General features: G+C 49.5%; 1 protein-coding gene across 2 annotated transcripts in view; it reads left to right on the top strand.

Moving 5' to 3' along the window:
• The first annotated feature begins 5,454 nt into the window (after nucleotides 1-5,454).
• The window catches only part of PLA2G4E (phospholipase A2 group IVE), a 34,501-nt gene continuing 13,480 nt past the window's right edge, over nucleotides 5,455-26,475 (top strand). The window contains exons 1-11 of one of the 2 annotated variants that reach the window (XM_055316800.1): nucleotides 5,455-5,550; nucleotides 10,980-11,052; nucleotides 16,988-17,124; nucleotides 18,824-18,955; nucleotides 19,774-19,814; nucleotides 21,557-21,599; nucleotides 22,437-22,500; nucleotides 23,389-23,549; nucleotides 23,646-23,735; nucleotides 24,120-24,157; nucleotides 26,231-26,366. In XM_055316800.1, coding sequence (XP_055172775.1) covers nucleotides 5,455-5,550; nucleotides 10,980-11,052; nucleotides 16,988-17,124; nucleotides 18,824-18,955; nucleotides 19,774-19,814; nucleotides 21,557-21,599; nucleotides 22,437-22,500; nucleotides 23,389-23,549; nucleotides 23,646-23,735; nucleotides 24,120-24,157; nucleotides 26,231-26,366 — 1,011 coding nt within the window. Of the gene's footprint in view, nucleotides 5,551-6,242; nucleotides 6,330-10,979; nucleotides 11,053-16,987; nucleotides 17,125-18,823; nucleotides 18,956-19,773; nucleotides 19,815-21,556; nucleotides 21,600-22,436; nucleotides 22,501-23,388; nucleotides 23,550-23,645; nucleotides 23,736-24,119; nucleotides 24,158-26,230; nucleotides 26,367-26,475 lie in introns of those variants that run through there. The other variant, XM_055316801.1, reaches the window with a different exon arrangement.

The raw sequence follows: 26,475 nt of genomic DNA, 5'->3' as shown, positions 1-26,475 counted from the left end.
AGCTAGAGGATCTGAAGCCATCTGCAGGCACTGGAGCCACTAGGGCATGTGGATAAGACAAGACCCAGAGCATTCTTCACAGGTGAAGAGGAAGAGGTATATAAGAGGCCTTTTGCAGACCCTGGCCTGCCCTGAGGGTCCATACTAAGCTAATAATGGTGGCACACCTGCCTTCCAGCTCACCCACACTACACAGTGAGGATGGTCACCCGTTCTACCCCTAGGAGGGGAATTTGCTATCTTTCTCAAACTGCCAACAAAAACCATGATTCTTAAACTTGATACCCAGGACTTCCTCTCATCTCCTTTCTGAGTCTTTGTACCCTTGCTCATGTTTTCTCACCTGAGACAAATGCCCCTTCCTGCTTTATTCATCAGGCTCTACCCTTCAAAGGCAAGTGCAAGTTCTTCCTATGCCAGGCAGCCTCTTCTGACCTCCCAGGCCCTGGGCGGCCGTGTTTTCTGAATGGCATATTTTTCACACCTCTCCTCAGATGTGACAGGTTCATCCTGAGACCACTTGAGTGACCTTCCTGTCTCACCAATAAAACAGGAGGGAGCTCCTTGGACAGGAATGATGTCTAGGTGTCTCTGATAATCCTGCGCATCACACCTCTTTGGTGAAACCATTGCTAACTGAAGATGAGCCATGTGCTGAGCGCATTATCTCCTTTAGTGTCTGTAACCAACCCATGAGGTTGAAATCCTTATGCTTTCCATTTTACAGATGGAGAAACTCAAGTTCTCCAATCTTCAAGTGTACAGGGATAAATTGACCCAAGTTCATGCAGCCAATAGGTAGCAGAAGCCACGCTCAAATCCAGGTCTATGAAACTTTAAAGTCTAGACCCTTAACCCTTAACCCTACCGTGTTCAGTCAAGTTTGAGACAATGGCCACATCATTCTCACTGACGTGACCAGGGACAAAGTGTGAACGCAGTGTGCAAAGTCTCCAGCCAATCTTGCTCTGTGGGAGAGAGTCAGGAGCTGGAAAATAATAAACATCTTGCTATAAAGGGGAAGAATGGAACATATTTGTGAGCCAGATCTACTGTCAACACTAAGAATATAAGGATTACCTACATTGGGATGAGGGTGCTTTCTTGTCATGTTTATACTTATTTTGTATTTCCTCATCATCCTAATGGAATCATGTCTAGCTTGTTGGCCAGAGGTTCTTACACATCTGGACATACTAACATACATCTCCTGATGCATGTGTTTTTAGAGCCAGAAGTTCTGAGGTCAGACTGACTTGCCTCCCAAACCTGTCACTTACCATGGTGACCCTAAGCCACTTACTTCTCCTCTCCATGTTTTAATCCTTATTTTAGGGGCACCTGGGTGGCTCAGTGGTTGAGCATCTGCCTTTGGCTCAGGTCATGATCCTGGGGTCCTGGGATCGAGTCCTGCATCAGACTCCCCACAGGGAGCCTGCTTTTCCCTCTGCCTGTGTCTCTGCCTCTCTCTGTGTGTCTCTCATGAATAAATAAATAAAATCTTAAAGAAATCCTTCCTACCCCCGGATCAAAACTAGATTCTCTTATGTTGTCTTCTATTAACTTTATAGTTTTGCATCTCAGGTGTTGATCCCATTTACAGCCCATTTTTCAAAAATATGGAATTAAGTGGGGATACTGTTTAATTTGTTCTATTTTGTGAGCCACTCATGTCCATATCATCTGTTAAATATCTATTCTTTCCCTATTGATTTGTGGTGCCGACTTTATCATTGATTCAGTTTTCTTAAATATAGGGCATGTCTCTGATCCCTCAATTCTATTCCATTGGTCCAGTTCTTGCCCCAACAGCATACTGTTTGCTTAAGTGTAGCTTTATAGTTTATCTCAGAATCTGGTAGGGCAAGACTCTCCTCTTTACCATTATTTTTTTAAGGGTGAACTTGTTACACATGGATATTTATTAAGAGGAGGAGATTTAAGATGTATTTTGCATGTAGCAGTGTGCTTGTGGCATCTTTTGCTTTACTGAAATTTTATGTTTCTGTATTTCAAATCTGGTGATATATCCTTATTGGCTTATTTAGTAAGATTCTCTTCATCCCAATATTATATTAATATTCTCCAATATCTTATTTTAAATCTTCTCTAGCTTTATTTTAATCGTTAGGTATTTAATCTGTCTGGAATTTGTGTAGTTATCAAGTTAGGAGCTAACAATTTTATTCCAGTGGCAAGCTAGCTTTTCCAATAATGAATAGTCCACCCTTCATCCCTATTTGAAAGATTTCCTTTATCATATACTAAAATGCCACATACACATAGGACTGTTACTTGCTTTAAGGAACTTGTTGGCAAAGGATGGCTAAGCATCGGATGCATTTGAGCAGGAGAATGGCAGGTTGGAGGGGTGGTTACAAAGTTCACTGGCCAGCCAGGTGTGTGGGGGAGGAATCCCGGGGAGTCAGAGGAGGCCAAGAGACAGATGCCACTGACAGGATGGGCATAGATACCAGAGGCATCTTGAAAGAAGAAAGGGGAGGAATTTATCCTTGCTGAATTCTCGGGGGAATGCTGTCAGTTGAACCACTGGAACAAATGTACTTTTCAATGCTGGATTACCTGAGGCCAAGGGGGCTGCTGGTGAGAAGCAAGTCCAGGTCACCCTGGTCAATGGGAATCGGTGAACAAGGCCCCAGACTCCGCCACAGGCAGAGGCCTCCAAGGACACAGGTTGAGGGCTCTGTGGAGATCTCAGGCTCCCTGCTCATCAAGGAGGAGAGGGGTGGGATGGGAAGGAGCATAGTCCTTTCCACTTTGTGCAGCAGCAGCTTTGGAATTTCCACCCAAAGTGACTCTGGGACAAGGGGAGAATGGGAACCTGGCTTGGAGCATCAGCTGTTTAGCAAGAGCTTAAGTTTTAGCTTAAATTGTATGTTCCTTAGAGGCCTGTTAGATGAGAAGAGGAGGTTTATGCGCTCCTTCCCCAGTCACAGGGACTGGCACTCATTACCTTCCCAGCACACTTCCCACCATCCCCACGGAGTCCTCTTCCCCTCCTGCCCCACACTGGACTGGTTACCCCTGAGTTCAGCTCCCTCTTCTCCCCTCACTAGATCATACATTCTTCGTTGTTTCCTTCTCGACGGCCCTGAGCAATGAGTGCAGAGCTGGGCACACAGCGGGCAGTAAGTAAGTGCCTGCTGGGAGGTTGGTCCACTCAGTTTGCCACTGCACCAGCTCCCACCTGGGTCAGAAGCTATGCAGAGGGTGCAGAGGAAGACACTCCAGTTCACCTCCTGTGAGCCTCCTATTCAGTTTGATTCCATTCAGCTAAAAATGAGGCCCTGTTCTCAAGGCATTTATGGACGAGGAAATACAAGGGTTGGAGACCTAGATTTTTCCATGTATTACCTTGGATGGATGGAGAGGGGCATGGCTGGGCTTCTTCAGTGAAAAGAGGATCAAGTACCAGGCTTTAGGGAATGCTCTGGAGTTTGGGGCTTGCCCTGGGCCTATTTGATAGGCAAAGATAAAGGAGTGGAGGGAGGAGAGACAGGAGGGAACCCCAGTGAGGAGGTGCCCCAGAACTCACCATCCCTTCATCCCTCACTTTCAGGGCACTGTAGTGCTGTGGGTTGGGTTGCCCACAATAGCAATCAGTGTTGCCTTCGTAAAGTTCAGCTCTGATTGCATTGCTCTCATGCTCAGAAACCATCTATGGCTCTTCATTGCCTACAGAGTAAGTTCAAATTTAAAGCTTGGACTTTGAGGGTCACAACTATTGGGCCCTAATGTATCTTGCCAGATTTGTTCCTTCACAAAGCGTCCCTTCTCTCTGCTCAACTTCCACCATTCCCTGTATCCCGCATTCCACCCCCACATCTCCTTCCACACCTTACTACTCTGACACCAGAGTACTTGCATAGCTGAGCATACCCTGCTTTCTGGCCTCCCTGCTTTTGCTCATGCTATTCCTTCCTCCTAGCATACCTTTCCCACCTCTCATTAGCTTTTGAAATCCTAGCTGTCCTCTAAGACCCAAATCAGGTGCTACCTCATCCATGAAGTCTTCCCAGATCTACTCTTTCACCTCCCAGCCAAATCCACCTCCTATTTTCTGGGCCCCCTAGCCAGTTATTAGCTAAGTGACAGCTCTGTAGACCATGGATGTTTACAAATGTGAAGGATTTGTATTACTTCTTCTAGGATGTATTGCTTCTTCTCCGTTACCATAGGAGACTTGGACCTCAGCCTCTGAGGGGTTGAATGCATTTGTCCCACCCACCCCCACCCACCATCACCTGGACTATCAGCAACTTCAGGCCTTGAATTTCCTTTCTTAGTAGCATGTATACAGTTGGTACTCACTAAGTGTGTGAACTAAATTGAATTTAATGGATTCCACTGAGGGGTTGGGTACTGAGTCTGTGTCCTTGGCAGTGGGGTAGATGGGAAGGGAAGGGAAGGATGCACACTAAGAGGGGTCTAGGCTAAGGCCCCATCTACCTTCTGGAGGGCCTGACAGGCAGAGGGGAGCAGGGTGGAGGCACCTCTGCCTGGCACAGGAAAGGGTCCCCCAGATACCACCGATTGGGTTTCATCCATGCATTCGGGCCTAGTCAGCCCTGTGTTCAGATCTCACCCTCGATTTCACAAAATCGCTTTAATATGTGGGCCAGAAAAGCCGGTTGTAGGGCCTCGGGCGATAGCTCAGGCAGGAAACTCCCAGTGTACCCAGCTGGGCAGCCAAGCAGGCGAAGTCACCTCACCAGGCCTCTGAGTGAGCCAGCCATCAGGCCGAGATAGAGATCAGTTGGGTGGAACAGGAGCATCCTCTAAGCTGCCCTGATATAGGCAGAGGCTGGGCACACCCTCTCTCCACTTGGCCTCCCAGGAGGGAGAGCTGGGGACACTTGCACTTGACCCTTTCCTCACCAAGGATTCAGGCAATTATTTTTTCTTCTCCCTCTAACTTTGGGAGCCCTGACCTCCCTGCCTCCCACGAGGTCCCTGTCCACAGCTCCTGGGTATGAAGCTGTGGGACTAAGTGGAATTAGGAGGGAGCATACCACCCCCCATTCCCCCAGATGCCCAGAAGGGCATCTCTGAGCCATGATCTTGATAAGCTAAAGAGGGAAAGCTTTCCCAAATCCTTGCTGGGCTAACCTGAAAACTGTGAAGGTTCTGCATGCTGTTCTCACCACCCGTGCCCTTGGACAGCCAGCTGGCTCTGAGTTTCTGGGGGCCAGCAGACTGCTGACCCCAAGGGCCAGGACCTGGGGAACCCTGCTGGTTCCTGCATTTCCAAGATCTGAAGGCCTCTGAGTCCCTTGATACTAAAGAGTTGAGGCCCCCCACACCCCCCATCCGCCTACCCACCGTAACCCCTCCCCATGCAATCCCAGCCACAGCAGAGAGGTGTCCAGAGGGCGGAGCTCTGAGTCAGAATATAAATTCCCAATCTTGCCACCCAGCTGGAGAGCTGCCACGATGCTCCAGAAGCAGATGCCTGCCTGGCTCTCCCACTACCTACCAGACCTATGCCAAGCAGAAGATGGCAAGCCTTCAGCCCCCTGTGCCTTGGAGGTGAGGGAGAAGTGCTGGGTGGGTGGGGCTGGCCGCTGAGGGCAGGAGGCAGGCACGGGGAGGGCTGGGAGAACTGTAGACTCCAGACACGGAGCACTTAGGCTTGGGCAGCCCCCACCTAGCACTGGGGGTGTGGGCTGGTCCAGTTGGGGCTCCTGGATGGATGGCTCAGCTGAGGGTACCCACAGACTCGACAAGGTGCTGTGTGTGGCACAGGGCCATCTGGGGCCAGGTCAGCACCCGGGTAGACGGTGCTCGGAACTGCCAGGGGTGGATCCATGCTTGCCTGAGCTAGCGGTGAACGGGCATTTACCCTGTGGACATCCTTGCCATGCTGTGCAAGTGTGCGGCATGGTGTCTCATGAGGATTGGTGGCATTGCCAACCTGTCATATCAGCCAGGAAGTTCAGCTGGATCTGTGGTCAAGACTCCTGGGCCCACCATCTGACTCCTGAGGGCCTCCTAGAGAGACTCTGGGTTCAAGGCCAGGATTCCAGGGCTCCGGACCAGCTCTACCTCAGCTTTCTCATTTACCTCAAGCTTCCAATTTGCCATGGGCATGCCATGGCCAGGACTGTCAGCAGCTACTTCTTCCCGGTTCTCCTCTCCGGGCCCTTCCCCCAGGCCACACTGACTCACTGAATGAGATGAGCAATGGCCTGAAAGTGTCTTGTCCTTTCGGGGTGGAAGATGGAGACCCCACTCAGCCTCCAATGAGCCCAAGGAGGAGAGCTCCGAGCTGCATGGTGCCTGGTGCCCTGCTGCCATGGTCAGGACAGGTACCACCTTCGGGGGGCGCCCACGTTTCCCCACAGCACTCAGGGGACTGGAAGAGCCTTTGGTCAGCTGTTGTTCCTGCCTCCCCAGTCTAGTTGAGCCCCTGGAACCTGGGCTGGGGGAGAGCTTCCAGAGAAGCGATAGAGCATCTGAAGCAGGGAATGAAGCAGCTGAGAACAATGCCTGTCCCTCTCGGGTCCCAGAGGGTCTGTGACTCAGAGCTGGACTTCTTGCCCTGACCCTCACCTAGCCTGTGTGATGCAAAGGGAAAGAGCCATGGTAGCTCCTCCCAGGAACCCCCTGGTCTGGGATGTTGCTCAGACAGCTGGGAAATGTTCTGAGGTCCCATAAAGTCCTCATCCCAGTGATGTCCTTTGAGGGAAGGCCCATACATACTGGAAGCTATCACCAGGCTATTCGAAGCTCTGACACAGATGTTGCAAGGAACTGGTGGGATGTATATACCCAGCTCTCTGGGGAGGAGGCGGCGGCATCACCAGCCAGGCCTGCCTCGAGAAGCCCTGAGGAGGGAGTTCCCACAGGCTCCCTGGGAGCTGTCTTGCCCTCTCCTGCACCCAAACCTTGTGGGCTGGTTTGGTTAGGGTCCACCTGGCCTGGGGGTGGGTATCACACCCACCACTTCTGAAACATGATTGTCAGACCCAACCTCCCGAATTCCCACCCCAACCTGGGAGCCTGCCCCTGGAAGCCCATGGCTAACTTCCAATGATGGATTTGTGGTGACAGCTAGACCTGGGGTGCAGGGAGAGCCCTGAATCAGCAACGGAGGGCTTACTCCTGCCTCTGCTGTTAAGTAGTCCAGTGCATGACCCAGAGCTAGCTTTAGCCAGTTTGGTTAACTCACTATGAGTGCCCGCGCCCCGGATGCCACCCTGCTGTCAGGTAGATCTGCACCTGAGTCCTGGCCCTGCTGCTTCTATACTGTGCCCTTGTGTGAGATGCAGTCTCTCTAAACCCAGGCTTCTCCACAAAGTTGGGATAACACCACCCTCCTCAGAGTGTGGTTGGGGGGCTAAATGAGAACAGATGTGGTGCGCCTGGTCGGGCCCAGGGCCTGGTGCATAGGAAGAGCTTAGGCAGTTGCGCTCCCCGCCCCCACCAAGGTCCTACCTATAATTATGGGGATAGGAAGGGGGACTATTGAATTGCCTAATAGCCAGTCCTGAGGGTCAAGGCGGGACATCTTTTCCATGTGAGCTGGCAAGATCTGCCTGTCCTGAGTAGGTCTCAAGGGGAAGTAGAGTCCTGGAAAGATCAGCCCCAGGAATCAAGGCCAGGGAAGAGGCGGGAGCCAGAGCTGGGTGTGTCTGTGGCCTGAGCTGTAGAGCCCTTTCTCCCACGTGGCTTCCCTGAAAGCCGTCAAGCCCACCCTTCCACGCAGCTGTATTGGTTATTACCATATCTGAATACACTTCTGTACTGTTTGCCAAACAGTCCCTGCCTGGAGCTCCAAACCCTGAGTGCTCCCTGGTCCTTACCCAGGACCCTCTGATGCCCCATGAACTGAAGGATCCTCATCCATCCCATGGCTAGGCATCATCCCAGCTGGCATGATGCCTAGCCATGGCTGTCATCAAATATTTTGATTTTCTCCCTGATAACCAGCCAAGGCCTCCCATCCTAGGGACAAGCTTGTCTGAGTCCTTAAAGTGGCTCCCCTTACCACACGGTAAACTACCCCATAAGTTTGGGTCCCGTAATATTGCTGGTTTCTGGTTCCCAGCTGTACAGCCACAGACACTGTGCTTTGTTCCTTTGGATCTTTTTACTGTATCAATTACCTCTGGGGCCATGAAATTTCGCTTATCTCTAGCACCACTTCAGTTGAGCTGGTTATTTATATCTGAAGCAAAATGGGTACATTCATTTCTATCCAAGATGGCCATTTTTCACCAACCTGGTCATCGGAATCATCTGGGCCCAAGACTTGAGTCCCATGTTCCCACTGCCTTCCTCCCAGCCTGACCCCTCTGAGCTATCTCTCAACCCCCTTGCTGGCAAGAAAGCACTTTGGAATTGGGTCTCTCCTATAAATTGCAGAGCTAGAAGCTGTGATTTGAGACTCAAGGTAGACCACACGGGAGCCTTCTGTGGCTCCTGGGAGTGGAACTCCTTCAAAAACCCTTAGGCTCTGGTGGGACTCCTTAAAAGAGGGAGGTTGTGGAATATGTTGGCAGGAATGTAGCCAGTGAAAGCATTACAAGTAGAAGGGCTATCAGAGTTTGGGGGTTATTTTGGAGCCTGGGGGGAATTCAGAGTGAAAAGAAGGAAAAGAGTTTCTAAGAGGAAAAGCTGGAGGAGGAAGAGGACATGAGGGGCAAGCGACACCTGTCATTGTGTTGAAAGGTAAAGGTCATTTTCAAGTAAAGTGACACCATGGTCGTGGTTATGAGCTTGAATCAGAACTAGATTCACACTTAAGGTCCTCTTGATTCTAGCTGAGTTTCAGACGTCGAGAACTCAGGCTCAGATTCGCCATCTGTGAAGTGAGGCTAATAACTGCTTCGCGGGTCATTGTAAGGACAGAGCAAGATGGAATGTAGAGATTATACTCAACGCCCAGCATATAGCAGACGCTCAACAGGTCATGGCTGAGGTGGTTAGCACTGCTGGGTTAGAGTGGGAAGAGGTGGGCAGCCTCACTGGAGGGCACCTGGGCTACGTGGCAGCAGCAGACTCTTCCTGGAGGACAGGAGGACCTCGAGTGAGGTCCTGCTGGAAGCTGTGAATGCTCCCTTCCAGACTAGACATAAGGGGGCCAGGCAGAGCAGCCCCTCTGGGAGGCAAGAGAGGGACGGTGATGGCCGAGAGCCCCTCAACACTAGGAAATGCCCTGAGGCCTCTGGCGGCCCATGTGAACTGTCGTTGCCCTCTGAGAAAGTAGGCCAGTGGGAACAGGCTTTGCCACAACTGTTCTCCTGGGTGAAAACTGACACCTGCTTCCTCACCAGATCAGACCAGGACACCAGCTCTGCCAGCTCGGGAGTGAGAAACGAGGAGCCCATTATGCCCAGAGTGGGGTCTGGCAAAGGCCTAGCCATGTTTCCAGAACCAGGAGAGAAGTGGTGTGCGTGGCCTTTGACTTGATCACATAGCTAAACAGAATCCTGTGAGATCAAGTTATTAATTGTGAAGATACCCAACATTTCAGAGCTAACCTCACCAAAGGATTCCTCAGGCCTATTTATAATGTCAGTTTGGCTTTGGCTCTGATTCTGAGGAAACTGTTGGGGATTGAGGAAGAAGAGGCCCTAATTCTATCTCAGGGTCTAGGTAGCAGCCTTTCCAGGTGTCGTTCTATTGTGGCTGTTTAGAAGGAAGCCCCAGAAGAGGCTGCAAGGATAGACATCAACATGATGACAGTTCTCATGACAAGAAGAAGATCATTTTCACTATAATGTTTTCACTATAATGAGTATTAACTAAACTCATTGTGGTAATCATTTTGCAATATCTGTATATCAAATCATTATGTTGTACACTTAAAACCAATATAATTTTGTGTGTCAGTTTTATCTCAATTTAAAAAGATTAATATCTCAGGCACCTGGGTGGCTCAGTGGTTAAGCTTTTGGCTCAGATCATGATCCCAGGTCTTGAGATCAAGTCCCACATCAGGTTCCCTGCAGGGAGCCTGCTTCTCCCTCTGCCTGTGTCTCTGTGTCACTCATGAATAAATAAAAATCTTTTTAAAAATTAATATCTGTTATAAAGATCTTATGAAGATTTAAAAATGTAAGAATAGTGTCTGGCAAATAGTAAGTGTTCAGTAGATGCTAGCAAACTATTGCAATGTTGTCTCTGATAATAGCCAAAACAGATGAACTATCTGTGTACAGTTTGAGTTGAAAATAAAAATAATTATAACATTAAAAAACAAAAACAAAAACAAATGATAATAGTGATCATCAGTAATGGGATGCTGGAGACTTTTTCTTCCTGCTTTTATGGTTTTTCCAAAACCCTAATAATACTTTTTTAAAGATTTTATTTATTTGAGAGAGAGGGAGAAAGAGGATGAGCAGAAGGAGAGGGAGAAGCAGACTCCCTGCCCAGCAGGGAGCCTGATGCAGAACTCGATCCCAGAAACCTGAGATCATGACCTGAGCCAAAGGCAGACTCTTAACTAAGGCACCCTCCAATAATATTTTAAATAGAGAAGAATTGCATCCTTTTAAAAAGTTGTAATGTGATTTTGGCAACATAGGGTGAACTATGTGGAGTGTAAAGGGTTCTATAGTTCAAAGGCCTCTATAAATATGGTCTTTTGGTCAGCTGGAGGAGTCCAGTGTCGTCTGCCATGGGTACAGGCTGGAAGTGGATGGTAAATAGACTCCTCTAAGCCTGGGTCAAACTTTCAGGGAAGGGGCTTCAAATCCTGAGATTCAAACAGATGAAGCGTGAACAGAACAGGCCTGAAGCTGTCCTCTTCCAAGGTGTGTTGGCTCCTAGCAGTGGGGCGAGGAGAAAGCCCCTCACCTCGCAGCCTTGGGGACCAGTGATCCTCTGGGGCCCAGAATGCGGATTGAATGGGAGGAGACTTCTTGGGAATGAGCAGTGGGAGCCCGTGGCTCTGGAGCTGCTGAGTAGTCATAGTCTGAAGAGTGTCCCACTATCCTCTCCAACCACAGGGTGGGCTGTCTCCATGCCATCTCCTGACCGTGAAGGTCATCCGGATGAGAAATGTCCGACAGGCTGATATGGGTGAGTATCCTCCTGTCTTCCTTCTTTCTCTGCTCATGGGACCTGGATTGAGTCAGGCCCTGGCTGGAGAAACATCAGAGGAGTGGCGGTGGGGGTGGGGGTGGGGGGTGGGGGTGGGGGTGATTGCTATACTCGGGTAGTATTCCAGGCTTTGGGGTTTATATCATTTTTCCAGGCCCCTCCTCTCACCTGCTACTTTGGCACTACTGGCCCCTGCAGACCACCTGGGTCTGAGAACCGTGTTCACCTCACTCTCTCTTCCTTACTCCCCCTCCTCTAGCACCCATTGCTAGGAGCAGCAGCTTCTCCCATGGTGGGCCCCTCTTGCTTCTGCATGAGTTTGTGGGCCGCTAGAGGTGGAAGGAGAGGCCCATCTGTCAGCCTAGTCCCAATGCCCCTTCTCAGTGCATGGGTCCTAAATTGGGTTCTGGGGTTCGTGGCAGAAGCCACATAGCACCAGCTCTGCAGTGTAGCCCCATGGATATGGTCGGACTCACCAGGGCTGTTTGTGCAGTGCTTTCTTGTAGACTTAACTTCACTTTCAACCCAGTCTTGCCTGCATTCCCAGATTATGGGGGCCCTGGGAAGTCTTTGGCTTAAGAGAGAAGTGAAGGTATCTGGGTGGGCAGGATACTCCCCTCATGCTTATCTTTCGGATGGAATTCGAGAAATCAGGAGAACCCAGATCTCCTCCCGATGCTGCTCTCAACTTGCTCCATCCAGAGTGAAGCTTGGCCCTCAAGAAGGAAAAAGCTCTGTGTCAAAGCCCCATGGCTTAGGTGTCCCTACTGACTGGTGACTACACAGGCATGGCCTAAGAGCCACCAAGCTCCCCCAGAGTTCCATCATTTTCCTCTTGCCCTCACCCTGGGATTCAGCTAGGTAGAGAGAGCCTCGGGGAGACAGAATGCAGAGAGCCATGTTACCAAGTGTGCATTTAACCCAAAGCAATTATAGACTAGTAAGAGGAGATGACATTCTGAACCTACCACTATAGAATTTAGGACTGGGGGCCCTTGGGTGGCTCAGTCAGCTAAGCAGTTAAGCAGTTAAGCATCTGACTCTTGGTTTGGGCTCAGGTCATGATCTTCAGGTTCTGAGAGCGAACCACACCAGCACTGGGCTATGTGCTCAGCGAGGAGTCTGTTCGAGATTCTTTTCCCACCTCCCTGCTCACTTTCTCTCTCTCTCTCTCTCTCTCTCTCTCTCTCTCTCTCTCTCAAATAAATAAGTAAATAAAATCTAAAAAAAAAAAAAAAAAAAAGAACTAGAGGAGGACATTGAAAGCCGAGAGTAGCTAAGGAAGGCTTCTCTGAGGGCCTGGGGTCTGACAGGGGCAGACCAGAGGTCCTGGGCTCCAGATCTGCGGGAGAGGCCATGTTGAGGGAGAGAGAGAGAGGCCACAAGGCATCTGTGTGCACGGCCAGGGGCAGGCCTCCAAATAGCACTTGCTCCTTTGAACAACCCCAGGGTAATGCTGAGGCCCATTCTGCACACTGAGGCTAAAGATTGCCTAAAGTGGAAGCAGTGTTTGATCCCAGTGTTTGGACTCTGGGAAGGGGAGTGAGGTAGAGGGGATAAGCAGGAGAAGCAGGCTGGGGCCAGGCAGAGGAAGATTGGGAATCCAAGTGATAGGGTACCTGAGTTCCTAAGGAAGGGGTTGCATGACTTCCTGGGGTGATAGGCATAGGTGGGGAGAGGCTGACAAACTGTTGCCACTATGCCAACAGAAGTGAGAGGGCCCTGGGGCTGAGGGAAAACCAGGGCGTAGGGAAGGACTCCAGCTGGCCCCCCTGGAGGCCAAAGTGTTCAGAGCCCATGCCAGCCAGTGTCAGTTTGAGCCTGGCTCTGCCAGGAGGCTGGCAAGAGACCAAGGGACTTCTCTGGTTTCTCGGGGCCTCCCAGGCCACCAGAGAGTGATCTGAGAAGTGTTCCCTGGGCAGGGCCTGGCCACTTCTTTTGCCTTTCTTGCCCATGCCACAGTGGGTCACACAGATACTTCACTCACCCCTGGGCAGAATTCACTCACTCCCCTCACCCCTAGGATACCCACAGCTTGCACTCCTCTGCCTCCACCCCCCCCCAGGTGTGTCTGTCCCAACCCTGTGGGTCACCCAGGCTGCACACTTGTGGCACGCCTGCACCTGTGTGTGCAGACCTTCCCTTTGTCCAAGCTCCTTCTGTCTTCTCCAGCCACACCCATCCCCTGTGCATCCCAGAGGTTGGGGTGGGGGGTAGGGGCACAGGCAATCAGACAAATGGGCTGAGGTCTGGCCCCCCACCCTCCTCTTCCCTTTCCCCACAAGCCCCTCTGGCACAGAGGCTGCCTTTGGGAGGTTTCCAGATCCCCTTTGGGAATCCCCTCAGCTGAACTCTGTTGTTGCCTTGCCTGATGAGATTGGCAACTATCCCAACGTCTTCTGGGTCCTGGGTTACTCCTGCCCCAAACTGTTCCCTTCTAGCTTCGATCAAAAATGAGCTCCACACTGGTTCAGTCCCCAAGTGTGTGTCTGAGTTTCCCAAGATTTCAAGGAGTCTGAAAGGAATGAGATTTGGGGATGACTCCCTTGTCAAGGAGTGCTCCACCCAGCCTGGGGCCAGGACAAGATGGAGCCCTGGAAACCTCCCAGGGTCCAAGAGCTTTTATTCCTCTTGGGAAAATCAAGTTAAAACTCAAGCCAGTACCCCAACAAATGTGAGGCAGGTGTCTCCAGAGGTATTAGGAAGATAGTGTCCTCAACATCTATAGATCTCACTGAGTCATCTTTGCCACCCATATTCTGGGAAAGAAGGTGTGTCATTCAATGACCAAGCCCTCTATCACTCCAAGAGGAACAAGGCTTAGAACCATCTGTGCCTAGGAAATCCCCTGTAGTCTCCGAAATCCTCAAAATTGGGTCAGCATTGCTTAACCGTTCATCATAGCCAACATGCCGATCTCTCTCCTTCTAGCTAATGATGCCTGCCCCAGAGTATCCTCTGGGCCCCTGCTGGCCTCACTCCGTCAAGTGATCTCTCCCTCTCCCAGGATTTCCCCCTCCTTCAGCTGTACTCTCCTTCCCCTTCCCAACCTTGTGGATAGAAGTGGGACCAGGTCTCTTAGAACTGAAAAACAAATCAATGCTGGAACTGTGGGTATCCGATTCATCCCTCTCTTCCAAGTCACACCTTGCCTAGAGATTTAAAACTTATGCCAAAAATACTGAGATTTTATTTAATGGGCTTAATGGGAGAATTTTAGGCATGAACTGATAATAGGAAAGGGGTTTTAGAGGCAAAGGGGCCTTCTCAGGGCCAAATTATGCTAAGCAAATGGGTAGAGAGTTAGCGGGATCCCTGCCTGCAGGTTCCCTACCATACAGGAGGAAGACCCTAGGAAAGTATTTCAGGTTGAGGAGGAATGGGGGTTGTCCAGGAGGGGTCCTGGGAGATCCCTGGGGAGTATCCCTATAAGCAGAGCAAATAGAGATCTGAGCTGCTTACCTATGTCTGTGGTGACCCAGCCCAGAATTTGATACAGTGCTCTAAAGCAGGAAGTTGGGCTTTTCCATTCAATTCATCTATTCAACAAATTTTTAGCAAGTGCTGACTCATGGTCTCCAGGCCCTCTCAGCATTTGGGGCACAGTGGAGGCAGGTGCTCTGACCTGCACTTTGGTCCAGTATAGCCAGTGCTCTGCCAAGAGAAGAGCAGAAGTTCTAAGCTGTGTGTGTGTATAAGGGGGACACCTGGCCAAGACTTGGGGGCTCAGGGAAGGCTTCCAGAGGAAGTTCCTTTTGACACCTGAAGGGGCTAGCCAAGGGAAGGGTGGGGTGAAAGTGGAAGAGAACCATGTTCTAGACAAAAGGAATGGCAAGATAGCATGGCACTTCTGAGACCACACATGTTTGGGTTTGACTGGAATGTAGAGGGTGAGTACAAGTGCTTGTGTGTGTGTGTGTGTGTGTGTGTGTGTGTGTGCATATGTGTGTGTTTGGGGGCAGGACAGGGGCTGGGTGATAGGGAGGTAGAAGAGGAGGTTCAGGCTGGGGAAGTGGGAGAGGCAGCCATCTTGAGTGCTTGGGACTCCTTCCTGAGGGCAGATAGCAGATGTTGAAGGATTTTAAACTGGGAGTGACATGGTCAGCTCTAAAAGGATCCCTCTGATTTCTCTTGAGAGAAAAGATTAGAGTAGGGCAAGACAGGAAACAGGGTGCCCAGTCGGGAAGTAGCAGCAGAGGTGATGGTGCCCTGCACCAAGGCAGTAGCAGTACAAGTAAGAAGTGAATGAGCCAGAGAGCTCAATGGAATTAAACTGATGTCATGTAAGAGCCAAGGGTGATACTTGGCGTCTGGCCTGGCCACCTGAGTTGATGGCAAGCAGGAGCAGATTGGCCATGGAGGGGATGGGTGGGGACAATGAGGTCATCATTTTCTGTAGATTACTCTGGGTTTTGGTCATTCTTTGTGTCTGGATTAAGCAATTATGACCCCTAAGAGGCAATGCCATCTTACCTTTATTCAGTGGGAGGAGGGCCATGAATTCCAATTCCCTTGAACGTCGAGCCCTCAAAGATTAATCAGACATCGGAGAGGAAATCAGAGGCTAGGGATGCTTATGATGCAAACCATGGGTGGAGAGTCAATCCCAGGGGACAGCCCGGGTTTACTCTCACCGGGCATTGCTACTAATAACTTGAACTAGTAGTTTTGGTCAGGCCTATTAGAACAAAACTCCTATCTTCACACCAGTTCCACCATCTAGAGGATTCTCTGACACTGGAGACTGTATTGACTTTTACCATTTTCTACCTGCCTGCTGTGTACCCTGGGAATTACCCCAGCACATTGTCAGGAGAGTGACAAGGGCCATCATGGCACCTGTTTCTCTCTCCTCCCAGGTAGAATGGAGGGAGAGAGCCACACTAGGCTGCTATTTTTTTTCACCTCTATGCCTTCTGCTGCTCCAGCCAGAAGATCTGAGAGTCCTTCCCCTACTTTGGGAGGGATTTTTAAGAACAAAGCCTTTGGGACACCTGGGTGGCTCAGCGGCTGAGTGTCTGCCTTTGGCTCAGGTTGTGATCCCAGGGTCCTGGGATGGAGTCCTACATCAGGTTCCCTGCAGGGAGACTGCTTGTTCCTCTGCCTATGTCTCTGCCTCTCTTTCTGTGTTTCTCATGAATAAATAAAATATTTTTTAAAAAAGAACAAAGCCTTTGTCCCTTCTCCGGAGCACATCCCACAACATCACATTGGAGTTGTTCATTTCAAGAGAGAAAAAAAAAAGTACATGGCCTTAGATGTGAGAGGGTTTCTTGGGTCACATGCCTCATGCTGGGAGACTAGTGTAGGTATGAAGAGCCTGGCTAGGTGCAGTAGAGACATTAGTTCTATGTAAATGGTGGTCCCTGCTTCTAGATTCTCCTAAACTCTTGTTCCACCCAAGTCTTTTCCCATCCTGACCCTCTGGGCAGACTCACAGCAGACTATGTCCCCTTGCTTCTCAGCAGCCCGAAGGAAGAGCAGTACCTTACTGTGGTTTCCCTGGTATCTTGGGCTAAGGAAAGAGTTGGACTGGACCCTGTGGAGCTTGTCCTCCAGATATTCCCCTGGCAGAGGAAAAACCGTATAGTCAGACCTTGTTCCAATTTAGCAGGTGTTAGCTCAGAGAGCTGGGATGCTTCTGAAAAGAGCCAGAGGCTATCTGTGTCCTTGAGAGTGATCAGTGGGACCTGAATCCCCCTCTGAAAATTTTCTAGCCTGCAAGCTCTAGCCTTCTCAGGGGTTCTGGGAAAAGGTCTCTGGAGAGTCAGATCCATGAGTCAGGAGGGGAGACAAAGGCCTGAAGACAAAGGCTTGCTCTGAAAGTGACCTGCCTGAAGTTTCCTTCCGACTCTCTCCTTCCTGGACCCAGGCTGCTTCCTCACCCTTCCCCACTCTTGTCTTCCTTGGACAGTGAGCCAGACAGACTGCTTTGTGAGCCTCTGGCTGCCTACCGCTTCTCGTGAGAGGCTGAAGACTAGGACCATCTCCAACTGCCCAAACCCAGAGTGGAATGAAACCTTCAGCTTCCAGATCCAGAGCCAAGTGAAGGTGAGACTTGCAAGACACGCTGTGTCAGCCATGCTGACATTTCCAATCCCACCCCATGCCTGCTTTTCCTTCTGTTTGCCTATGTGTCCTTCTTCTATTTGTCTTTCTTTCCACCTACTTCTCCTAGTGACCCATCTTCTCACTCACCCACTCCTTCATTAGGCCTGCCTCATGTTTGTCCCTCTAAGTCTATTCATCCTCTATCGTCTTTCCTTTCTCTCTCACCTTCTACCTAATTGTTGCTGGAACCTGGTGGTTCCAGCTGCAAAAATTGAGCATGCTTGCAGAACATGCTTCTAGTAAGAAAACACATGGAGGGGAAGGGCCATTCTATTCACTAGGTCCAAGGCCAGTCTAATTCCAGCCAGAGGATTTTCCCTATCTTAACTCCTTTTTAGAAGGCTTTATTATTTCTAGCTCCTTGAGTATCTGTTCTTTCATTTGTTGGGCTGTTGTTTCATGGTGTTGGCCTTCTTCAGATTATGGTGACTCCCCTGTGGGAGAATTCTCCCTCAGACATGCTGAGCTATAACCTCAGCAGAGTGCTCTTTTTAATTTTTCTTTTTCTTCGCCTTTTTTTTTTCTCCATGCCCAGCATTCCAGCATAGGACTGGAACTCATGACTGTGAGATCAAGACCTGGGCTAAGATCAATAGCTGGATACTTAACCAACTGAGCCACCCAGGCACCCCCTCGACAGAGTGCTCTTTAAACAAATTTGGCCTCATCATGGAGGTATCAATCCCAGTCTTGGGTCACTTGAGGCTTCACATCTCCAGCTTATTGCTTCCATATTTTAGAGTGATTCTTTATTTCTGGTTCATGATAAGTCCTTTTTGCTTTCAAGAAGGGCTTTATATTGGTTACTAGAAAACTATCTCCTCTATCATATGTATCATTTTGGTGAGGAAAGGGGATCTTGACTTGGGCTCAGACTCCATCTTGAAATCAGAATTTGGACTTCCTTTGTCTAAAGATCTATGGGGCTGCTCGTACGAATCTATGCAGTTGGTTCTGGGGCACGTCCATGTTTCTAGTTATTACAAGGTCAACAGATCTCATTCAGCAAGGAACCTCCAGCTATCTTTTAACCACCTGATAGGGACTAAAGAGGCAAACCCGGTCCTAACCCACATCTCCTAGGATCCTTGGAATAAGAGACCTCAGAGGCTAATCCACATCACCTAAAATCACTGACTTCAGTGTTCAGTTAGATGTTATAGTAGCCGCCCAACTCTTGCCATGCAGCTTTGGGACCACCCATGAGACTTCCTTAGGGGCTGATGAACCAACGGGTAGAGTTCAAACACTTCACTCCAAGCTCATCAAGTATGAGAATCCTCATAATTTGCCACATCACTCTCCTGGAGCTTTAAGATGTTAGCTTCCCAGAATTGGGTTGTCTAGCACTTAATGGGCTCTCTTTAGCATCTAGGGCCCCAGTGCTGAACAGCCTATGACTTGGCAAGGGTCTTGCTCCCTCTGCCCTTCCATCATCCCCCTAGAGGGTCAGGAAGTCTTCAGAGAGTTGGAAAGTAGAGTATAGACACTATACCCTCTGAGCTCATTTTTCTACAAATGACTCTCATACCTGAGCAGGGACCTCTGTGCTGATCTCATACCCAGACCCACATCCTTGCTAGGGAAATGAGTCCATGTAAACAAAGTAACCAGACTTGTATCCTCTCTTCTCCCCTAGAATGTGCTAGAGCTGAGCGTCTGTGATGAAGACACACTGACACCAGATGACCATCTCTTGACAATTCTCTATGACCTCAGCAAACTCTGCTTCCGAAAGAAAACCCATGTGAAGTTCCCACTCAACCCAGAGGTGGGTGCAGGTATCCAGACCCTCAGCCTCCTGCCTCATGAGGAGCAGCTGGTTATTTCCATGGCTCCACTCTAGGGGCTTTTCTCTATGTCACCAAGTCAGGAAAAGATAGTACTGCTGGTTCAGTCCTGGTGCTATGCTTATTGGCTGTGTAACCTTGCAGAATCTATTTAATTCTGTGTTCTGTTTCCTTATATGTCTAAGGGCAATGATGATACCTGGCAGGGTTGTTGTGGCACCAAAATGGGAAAACATAATTAAGGCACTTAGCACCGTTCACAGTACAAAATAGGGATGGAGTATGTGCTGGCTCCTTTACTTCCCTGACTCCTGCTGCTAAGATAGCCCAGGGGACAGAGGACAGATGAGGGTAAAGAAGGTAAAGTCTGCAAATCAGAGAAAACCAGAGCTGAAAAAGACCAGGATGTTATCAATTCGATCATTCAACAAATGCTTGATTTCCTACTATGTATGAGACACTGTCCCAGGCCCCGGGGACACGGCAGGGAACAAGTATTCCTGCTCTTGCCTGGCTTACATCCTGGCAGACAAATTAAATTCCAGTGAAGTCACAGCTTCCTAAAATTGTGCGACAAGAGGTATGAAGGAATAGATGAGGGAAGGGGCCCCCATTCTTCTAAGTTGAGCTGGCTGGAGATATTATCTCAGATCTTTGTCCCAGGTGCTGAGCCCTTTGAGAAGGCAGGAGAGTGATGGGAAGCTGGGGTGAGGGTAGACGCTGGGGTGAGGGTGACATGTTTTGGGGCCAACAGGTGCAGCCCCAGCACACAAATGCTTTCCCTTTATCCACCTGCCAGGGCATGGAAGAGCTGGAGGTAGAGTTCTTGCTGGAAGAGAGGTGAGTAGGCCACAACCCCCTAGGACCCCCCCAAAGTCCTGATTCCCAAATGGCTCTGGGCAGGCATTTCAGAGCCTGATCTTCCTTTTTGCTGCCCTCCTCTCTCCCATTCTTAGCCTTGGCACCCCATCAGGGGAGGGAGCTTCTAAATACTGTTGGTGCCTCGGCCCCACCCCTATTCATCCTGTTCTCCTGACATCAGAATTGCTTCAGAGATCTAGAACTCTGGCCAAATTGCATTCCTGAGAGTAGCCTCTGGGAAGAATTCCTGCCATGTGGTGATGGGGCCTTGTAGAAGCCAGGCTGAGAAAGAGGTCAAGACAGAGGATCACCTCTTTGACCCTGAACTGTTAAACTCCCCCAAACCCTGGCCTGAAGTAGCCTGTCCCCCTCTGTAGCCAACTCTGAACCATACAAGGAGATGCTCAGATCCAACATGTGGGGTTATTAACCATCATTTTCAATTAAGAAAATAACCTAGGGTCCTAGGGATATGACTAGGCTGGGTACTCAAGTAGAATTGAGCCCCCAGAGCTGGAGGATAGGAAGGAGAGGAGAGAAGGAAAGGGGAGGGTAGAGAGGGGAGAACCCTGTTCAGGATGGTTAGTGTGCCTTGTGATTGGGCAGCTGACTCCTCTCCATAGTCCTCATAGGGCTGAGCCCCTGGATTTAGGATAAGCCCAGGAAAAGGGGGAGGGTGAGGGGCAAGAGCTAGAACAAGAAAGCATGTCAAACTCCACTCTGAGAGAGTCCTCTACCTAGGGGCTCTTGGAACTCTTTGGGGTGCCTCATTTTCCATCATCAGCTGATTAACAAATTAAAATCAATTTTATCTCCCACTGAGGAACATCTGGGCTCTCTCCTCCAGTTCTTGATTCATCAAGACTTAAGGAAAAATTCCTGGTAGCTTGCAAAATGAAACATGTCAAAATTGGTAGTAAGTGTTGATCTGGAGATATAATCATCTTAGGCCTAATTTTGGCATGGGGGGCTGTGGACTCCCCTAGGCTAATTGTAACCTTGAGGGCTTATATTCTTGACTATATAACATGAAGACATTTTCTATATACCAGTCTCCTCTCTGGCTGGGTCAGAACTGTTCATTAAATACATGAATTAAATAAAGCACAGAAAGGAAAACGGGTCATTTCTGCCACCAGAACTGTTTATATCTGCTGCAAGTGGCAGGCTCAGGCCTTTCTCTGCCACCTGTTTATCTTCAGAGCTCCTTACAGTTGGGCATAGAGCACAGGTGGGCATCTGATTGGGCATAAAAAACAGTTATCCCTTTTTTAAAAAATGGCACTCTTCTCTTCCTTCCAACTTCTATATTTTTTCCCTATTCTATTTAAAATGTATGCCACTTTTTTCCTTGACAATCCATAGTTCTAAGGTTTCATTATTTTTTTTTAAGATTTTATTTATTCACTTGAGAGAGAGAGCATCAGGCGGGAGTGGCAGAGGGAGAGGGAGAAGCAGGCTCCCTCTAAGCAGGGAGCCCAATGTGGGGCTTGATCCCAGGACCCTGAGATCATGACCTGAACCGAAGAAAGCCACTCAAACGCTCAACCAGTGGAGTTACCGATAGCCCCCATGCTAAGGTTTCTTAAGCTGCTATTTTTCATAAGTATCAAGGAGGCCATGCTACCTCATTATTGACCCTATACAGGCTCTTTAACACCTTTGTGAGAAATCAAGCAAGAATAATATAACTGACCAGGCATTCTCATTTTGTTTTCCAGTCCCTCTCCACCTGAGTCCCTCATCACCAATGGTGTGCTGGTGGTAATTGTCCTTCCGGATTTCCGTAGTTCCAGAGGCCACACTTGGCTGCTGCTCTCAGGGGAACAGAACCATGGGAGAGAACATGGGCTCACCTGAACCCCTGTCCTGAAGCATGCCAGGAACCAGGCTAACTAAAGCAGGCCAATGGGGAGCTTGGACGGGTGGAGCAGGGGCTGGGCCCCTGCTTCTGGGGCAGAGGGAGCCGGGGCATCTATCGCCCTGGATCCCGTACCCCACAAGGACGACCTCTCCCCTTGGGAACCTCCCCAATTAAAGTACCTCCTTGGGAACAGCCTCCTCTCTGATTCAGCCTCTGTCCCATTTCCCTTCTATAAGCACAAATCCGATGTTTAAAAGATTTTCATAATTCAGCTATCGGTACAGATATTTCAATTAAATTCATCTAAAGCCTCAGGATTTGAGATCTCTCCCCCAGAAATCAGTCGTAGGGAGTTTGTGGTAAAAGAATCTGACTTCTAGAAGACTATTTTGTTGAAAGTTCTCACTTCCAAAGCTCACAGTGGAATGTTCTCTCTTTTTTTTTTTGTTTTGGACCAAATCACTCAGCTTCCATCTCTGACCTGTAGCTGAGAGCATGACCCCTAGTAAATGGTGACCATACATCCTAGATTTTTCGGGATGGATTCCTTTTCACAACCATCTCTTAATGAGATGATAAGCCTTGATTGGGTTCAGAAAATGTACTTGGTACACCCCAGAGTCGGCCCAAAATCAGACCAGCGCTGAATTTATGCCCTCATTCATCTCCTCCATTTGGCCTGGCAGAGGGAGGGGGCAACTGGTGCTCAGACTGACCCTCCTGTCCTTTTTTTTCAGGCTCGTCAAGTCTCCTGCCTAGAGGTTCACACAGAATGCAGGCAGCAGAAGAAGAGCAGCAAAGGTAAGTCCTGTGACCTCCTCTGCTGCTGGGGACCGAACTGCCACATGGCTGCCTTGGGCTCAGTCTGGATTTAGCTTGGCCAGGGCTCCTCAGGATCAGCTCACCTTCAGGGGTCATGAACCCCTGGTCTCCCTCCTGCTCTGTAAGGAGCATGCTCTTTCAGGCACCCACGTGACCCTCAGAACCTCTCGGGCCTGACAAGCACTGTGGGCAGGGGCCTGTGGTACAGCACTGCCCACCTGGCCCACTCGGGTCTGCGCTGCACTCCTGGTCTGCTGCAGTGGCCAGTCTCAAGGCAGGTGGGCTCTGACAACACCCAGGGCCCCCCTACCTGTGCCTGTTCCTCTGGTCGGATTATAATTCATAGAGGGTCCTAGCGTCTTCTGGCCGGTGGGGACCTAAGAGATCCACAATTACAAAACTCTTCAGTTCACCGCTCCATCCCATCTTACTCATGCAAGGCTTCCAGCCCTGGCCCAAGAGAAGAGAGCAGCATAGCTACACAGACGTGGGAGAGGGAGGGAGGAAGAACCCACGCCCCCAAAATCTGGTGGTATGGTGAAGGCCCATTTTCAATGCAGCAGGAGGATGACCTTAGGGCACCTCCTGGAAAAGCAGAACCTAGCAGGGCTAGTCCAGAGGATTCAGCATCTCAGGGCTTTCTAGGGACCTCATTTGTCAGCATCACACACAGCCTTGTTAAATACAGATTCCTGGACTCTGCCTGACCCTATGGAATGAGACTGAGGCATTTTAACCAGTACCCTAGGTATCTGCTTCTAAACCCCTGTCCTGGGTTCTTCCAGCCTGGCTTTTTCCTGGTTCAAGTTGGGGTGTGGGGGAGGTCAGAGGCTTCTAGGGGCTCATCCCTCTTGTCCTCTATCCCAGTGAAGGACCTCCTGGTGACAGTGAAGGAGTCCTTCGAGCACACCCAACGCGTCTCACACTGCCGGGAGCCGTGCTGCCCAAACCCGGCCTGCTTCCACTACCCCAAATACTTCCAGCCCTGGATGCACACGGAAGTGCCCAAGAGCCAGTGGAGCCATGGGGTACAAGACAGTGGCAGTGGGGGAGTATAGGGGACTGGTGCAGGCGGGGCTGCCAGAAAGCCCCTCACCCCTCACAGAACCCATCCATCCTTCCAGCTTTGCTGCTGCTGTGCACACAAGAAGAACAGCCTTGTCTGCCAGCCCCTTGATTGCCTCCCTGATGGCCAGACGGTGACCCTGCCAGTGGTAAGGGCCTGGGAGTGAGAAGGAGCCTGGGAGCAGCTTAGCCCCAAGCTCCCATGGGAAGGAGATGGGGAAAGCATGGGGGAGGTGATGCATGGGGGTCTCTCAGGCAGGTCAGGGGAGTCTTGTGGGGTAGGAAACTGTGGGCTGTGGTGTAGAGCCAAAGAGAGTGTGTAGAGGCTGAGTTGAGGATCGTAAAGGGAATCCAGAAGAAGGAATGAAGGGTGTGTGTGTGTGTGTGTGTGTGTGTGTGTGTGCGCATGCATGTGGGCTGTGTGTCCTGAGTCGAGTCAGGGTGGACAGTGTGGTGAGACTCCACTTCTTTGGTTAGGACCACTTGGCTCTAAATTGTCATCCCTGAAAAGCTGTTCATCTTTCAATTCCCAGGGTGAGAACTGCGCATTACACATGAAGACTACACCCTGGTAAAGCACCCTCTTTCTGTCTTTCTAAGTCAACTGAGGGAGTGATATGTCATTTTGATTTGCATTTCCCTGATGGCTAATGGTGTTGAGCATCTTTTCATGGGCTTATTGGCCATTTTTATATCTTTTTTTGGAGAAATGTCAATTCAAATATTTTGTCCATTTTTAAAGTGGGTTATTTGCCTCTTATTGTTAAGTTGTAAGCATTCTTGTTATACTCTGGATATAAGTCCCTTGTCAGATATATGATTTGAAAATATTTTCTCCTATTCTGGAGGTTGTCTTTTTACATTCTTGATAATGTCCTTGGAAGCAAAGACATTTTTTTAAAGATTTTATTTATTTATTTTTATTTGAGAGAGCACAAGCAGGGGGAGGGGCAGAGGGAGAGGCAGAAGCAGGCTCCTTGGAGGGAGTCCAGTGCAATGTGGGGCCGATCCCAGGACCCTGGGATCACAACCTGAGCCTCTGAGCTGAAGGCAGATGCTTAACTGACTGAGCTACCCACCCCGGCACCCTGGCAAAGACATTTTAAACTCTGTGAAATCTAGTGTATATATATTTTTTCTTTTGTCACCTGTGCTTTTCATATCATATTTCAGAAACTATTGCTTAATCCAATAGTTGTGAAGATTTACTCCCATGTTTTCTTCTAAGAGTTTTATGATTTTAGCTCTCACATTTAGGTCTATGACAGATTTTGAGTTAATTTGTGTATACAACGTGATATAGGGATTCAGCTTAATTCTTTTGAATGTGGATATCCAGTTACCCCAACACCATTTGCTAAAAAGACTATTCTTCCCCCCTTTGAATTGCCTTGGCACCCTTGTCAAAAATCAAGTGACCATTTACAATTTGATTAACTATTTGTCCTTGGACAAGTTATTTAGCCTCTGTAGGTCGGTCGCAGTTTTTCTCATCTGTAAATTGGAGCAAAACCAAGAGTACGTGTTGCCCTGAGGATCCAGTGTGAGAACACATGGGAAGTCCTCAGTGATCTGCAAGAGGGACACTCAGTAAATATCAACCAGTGTTATTACTGTTGTTTTATTATTTATTTTTTGTTGAGGCCAAGGAAAGAGTTATTTCTTCATAGTTGTGTCTGTAGGCCCATGTTCAACCTGGAGGGAACATGATGGCAAGGCTGCCAGGCTCTGGTTTCAAGGACATGTGATCTGGTTGGGGGTTCGGGCCACTAAGTAAGACTCAGGTCAGAAATTTGTCAAAGTCCATTCACCTGGAGTCCCTGGGGAACTGAGCCTGGAAGGACACTAGGGATGTACGTAGGCAGAGGGAGGAAGCTTCTGGTGAAGGCAAGGGCTGCGCAAAGGCTTGGAACTGAGACTGCTTCTGGGCTCTGAGAGCTAACATGCCCTTCCGAGAAGTAGTGAAAGATGAGGCTGGACATATCATGTAGGGTTTTGGCTGCCAGGCCAGGAGCCTGGACTTGTCCAGGGCAAGGATGTGATAAAAAGAAGACACGTGTTGGACACACTATGGCAGCTCCTGCCCACCTGCCTTGCAGATCTATGGAGATGAGAGGGTGATGACATCAGGAATATGAAAGGTTTTTGTCAATTGCACAAACACACAGAGGAGTATTTACTCCAGGACCAAGAAGAACTGGCTAGAGAATGTGAACTCCACAGAAGAGCCCTTATTGTAAAGCCTGGTCCAGAGAGATTGACCCAAAGGATCCCAGGGCTCCTTGTCACTGCTGTCTAGCCTCGAGTTATGGAAGATACCTGGAGGAAGCCTTTCTGGACTTTCCAGATAAGCTGAGGATGTAGAGGATTAGATTAGTCCCTGATTTTGTTGAGGCTCTGCTGAGAGTATGTCATCTAAGGCTTTAGGGGCTTTCCATTTGTCAATCTCATGAAGTGCTGAAGACAGTGCTGAGAGTTAAGCACAATTAGCCCCATTTTACAGATGAGAAAGCTGAGGCCCAAAGTCTTAGAAATGGTATATGGCAAAACCAGGCTTCAAGCTGATGACCAACTGACCCTAAAACCTTATCTTCGTGGTGGTGAAGCCTACAGGCCTACTTATCAGGCTCCTCTGTCTGCTTAGCCCTCAGACGCTGGATGTGCGGCTGGGCTTCAGCCTGTGTGCAGCAGAGCTGGAGTTCCTGCAGAAGCGGAAGGTGGTGGTGGCTCAGGCACTGAAACAGGTGCTGCAGCTGGAGGAGGACCTGCATGTGGATGAGGTGTGTAAGCAAAGGACTGCCAGCCTGGGAGTAAGTCCCCCTCTGAGCCGAGCTTGTCCTTCAGACACTACATCCTGCCAGCCACCTCCAAGTCCTACTTTGCCCCTGG

This window comes from Nyctereutes procyonoides, unplaced genomic scaffold (assembly GCF_905146905.1).
Source record: "Nyctereutes procyonoides isolate TBG_1078 unplaced genomic scaffold, NYPRO_anot_genome, whole genome shotgun sequence".
NCBI lineage: Eukaryota > Metazoa > Chordata > Mammalia > Carnivora > Canidae > Nyctereutes > Nyctereutes procyonoides.
The sequence above is the reverse complement of the archived record's forward strand: the minus strand, read 5'-3'. Positions and strand labels throughout refer to the sequence as shown.